Here is a 3,349-nt window from a genome sequence, read left to right as displayed (position 1 = left end):
AATCATTCTTAGTAAAAAACATGCATGCAATAACCCATGGAATACAAGATATGGGTTTTCATGGATTACAGACGAATTCTCAATAATCATAAAGAAATATTAAGAACTCAATGATGGAATTATAATAATTCATACATAATATAATCATGGACATGGACCTAGGGTTATCATGAGCATGGTATAGACACCCTAGTTTTAGTAGAGAATCATAATTTATTTATCATGAGTGGGTTACCAAAAGCATTGGGAAATGATACTATACTTGTTGTGGTGGATCGTTTCACTAAATATAGTCATTTTATCCTTTTATGTCATCCATACACAACAAAGAGTGTTGCTAATCTATTTGTTCGTGAAGTTGTACATTTGTATGGTTTTCCCAAATCTATTGTTTCTGATCGGGATCGGGTTTTTATTAGCCAATTTTGGCAAGAATTATTCAAGCTGTGCGGTACCAGCCTCAAATTGAGTTCAGGTTATCACCGTCAAACGGATGGTCAAACTGAAGTTGTCAACCGCTCCTTGGAGACTTATTTACTTTGTTTTGCAGGGGCACATCCAAAACAATGGCCAAGATGGATTCCTTGGGCTGAATTTTGGTTCAATACCACTTACCATGGTTCCACCAAGATGACCCCTTTTAAAGCTTTATATGGGCGAGATCCTCCCTCTTTGTTGCGGTTCACTGATGAAATTTCTGCCGTTCAAGAGATCAACTAGCAGCTTGCCGCTCGCAACACTATTTTAGATGAACTCAAAGCTAATCTGACTCATGCTCAAGCTCAGATGAAAGTTTATACTGATGCTAAGCGCCGTGAAGTTGTGTTTCAATCTGGTGATTTTGTTTATCTTCGCGTTCAACCTTTCAAGCTTCGGTCTCTTGCTAAAAAGGTTAATCAGAAGTTAAGTCCTCGTTACTATGGGCCATATACTGTCTTGAATAAAATTGGCGAAGTTGCTTATCGCCTCGATTTACCCCCTCATTCACGGGTGCATCCCGTATTTCATGTTTCTTGGCTAAAGCGTGCTGTGAAGGATTCTATTCTAGTTCAGCAGGTCCCTCCTTTCTTATCCGAAGAACTTGAAATGCAAGTGCAACCTGAAGGTGTAATAGATTGCCGGACACTCTTGAATGGCTCCCAAGAGGTTTTGATTAAGTGGAAGGACTTACCGGACTTTGAGAACACTTGAGAATCCTATGAAGTCATTAATGGACAATTTCCTCATTTTCGCCTTGAGGACAAGGTGAAACTCGTTGGGGCGGGTATTGTTAGACCTGCTGTCACTAGGGTCTATAGCCGCAGGAAAAAGGGTGAAAATAAGGCTTAATTGTAAATGTTTTATTAATTAATTATTATGTGTATGTATATCCAGTAGTTACATAGCAGTTTAGGCAGTTATTATGTATTATATTGTACTAAGAAGAAGGAAAAAGGGGCAGTTTTTTCTGTAGGTTTTTCTCTGGCAGATTTGGAGGTTAAGGTTCCTCAAAATACCTTGGTTGTTAGATGTCATGAAGTTCTTTCTCTATTTGTAAAACTTATTCTATTTGTTGGCAGTAAATAATAGTTGAAGTGTTGCTCTTATTTCTGTGTTGTGTTTGGAAGTCTACAGATAAGGTTAGCAAAGTTTCTGGGTTTCTAACAACAACACATTTAAAAATCTTAATCTAGCTTTATCAAGTGGGTTAGTTTTATTTAAAAGGATAAAACTTTGCCTTTGTTTTTATCAAGAAGACTTTGGGAGAAGACAAGGGGAGAAAAGACAACATAATAGCAAATCCAGGAACACAAAGCAAAGGCTAATCCTATAATTTAAATGAAAATGAGAACTACTTAACGGCAAAGTCACTCCTTCCGTTGCATAAGCACAAAGTAGCAGCCTGAGTAAGCAATTTTTCATCCTATAAGAAGCAATGCTCTAATGCTCATTTACCAGAATTCTAAAGCAGAACAGCTTCATAGTTTTTCCTATAGAAGTCATTTCAACATTTAAGAAAATCAGCAAGTAATGGAACTCCAATCCAATAGATTACTTGCATTACTCTCCATAGTAATTCTAATACTAGCACCTTCTTGTGATGCTGGTGGAATTGCTATTTACTGGGGTCAAAATGGGGGTGAGGGAACTCTGGCAGAAACCTGTGCCACGACGAACTATGATTTTGTGATCATAGCCTTTTTGCCAACCTTTGGTAATGATCAACAACCAATGATAAATCTAGCTGGCCATTGTAATCCAAATGTTGGCGAATGTACCAAATTAAGCACAGATATAAAATCTTGCCAAGCGAAAGGAATTAAAGTGATGCTGTCAATTGGAGGCGGTGCTGGGAGCTATTATTTTGCTTCTGCTGATGATGCTAGGCAAGTTGCTACTTATCTTTGGAACAACTTCTTGGGGGGACAATCGACTACTCGTCCACTTGGTGATGCTGTTTTAGACGGAATAGACTTTGATATTGAAGGAGGAACTAATCTGTACTGGGATGTTCTTGCCAAATCTCTTTCTGCATATAGCAGTATGGGCAAGAAAGTTTACTTAACAGCAGCTCCTCAGTGTCCATTCCCTGATGCTTGGATTGGAAATGCTTTAAAAACAGGCCTTTTCGACTATGTTTGGGTTCAATTCTATAATAATCCTCCTTGTCAATACAGTTCTAGTGATATTAGCAATCTTGAAGCTGCATGGGAACAGTGGACTTCAGATATCCCGGCCACAAAGATTTTCCTTGGCTTGCCAGCAGCTCCTGCAGCTGCGGGAAGTGGATTCATCCCTGCTGATGACCTCACTTCCCAAGTTCTTCCATCAATTAAAAACTCCTCCAAGTATGGTGGTGTGATGTTGTGGTCAAAATACTATGATGATCAGACCAATTATAGTTCTTTAATCAAGAGTAATGTCTGAAGTCCTGAGCTACACCTCAGAACTTGTGACCAAATATGTTGTATTTATATAAAGTAATATGATAGCAACTTGTCTTATGTGTAATTATGCATGTATAATATGTAAAGGGAAATACAGGTATTGCCACTCTTCATAGACCATCAACCTAAAAGACGAAAAAAAGAAGGCGAAAAGCGAAGAATATTGTTCTAACGTGATACAGGAGCTCTAGCCAAAAGGTAAAATAACCTAAGAATTTTGCTATAAGAATAGAACTATGGCAATTCGTGCTTGCAGTTCATAATTGGTTCATTTATTCTGTTCAACTTTTTCATGTCATTCGAGTTATGATGAACTTCAAGAAAATACAGATGGAAGTTTCAAGTTCCAAAGCATGATAAGTAATCAACAATGTAGCAATTGAATTGTACTGTTTTAACTCTGCCCTAACACTCAGAATAGT

General features: G+C 37.9%; 1 protein-coding gene across 1 annotated transcript; it reads left to right on the top strand.

Annotated features, from left to right (window-relative positions):
* The first annotated feature begins 1,953 nt into the window (after positions 1 to 1,953).
* LOC132599981 (hevamine-A-like) lies at positions 1,954 to 3,099 on the top strand. The gene has a single exon (XM_060313122.1). It carries the CDS (start codon positions 2,011 to 2,013, stop codon positions 2,905 to 2,907), a length of 897 nt encoding a protein of 298 aa, XP_060169105.1. The 5' UTR covers positions 1,954 to 2,010; the 3' UTR covers positions 2,908 to 3,099.
* The last annotated feature ends 250 nt before the right edge of the window (positions 3,100 to 3,349 follow it).

The sequence above is a fragment of the Lycium barbarum genome, chromosome 6, assembly GCF_019175385.1.
Source record: "Lycium barbarum isolate Lr01 chromosome 6, ASM1917538v2, whole genome shotgun sequence".
Classification (NCBI taxonomy): Eukaryota; Viridiplantae; Streptophyta; class Magnoliopsida; order Solanales; family Solanaceae; genus Lycium; species Lycium barbarum.
This window is presented reverse-complemented; position numbering and strand designations above follow the sequence as displayed.

What these genes read in the sequence shown, in the direction of transcription:
- LOC132599981 (XM_060313122.1), top strand. Translation starts at nt 2,011, where the DNA reads ATGGAACTCCAATCCAATAGATTACTTGCATTACTCTCCATAGTAATT.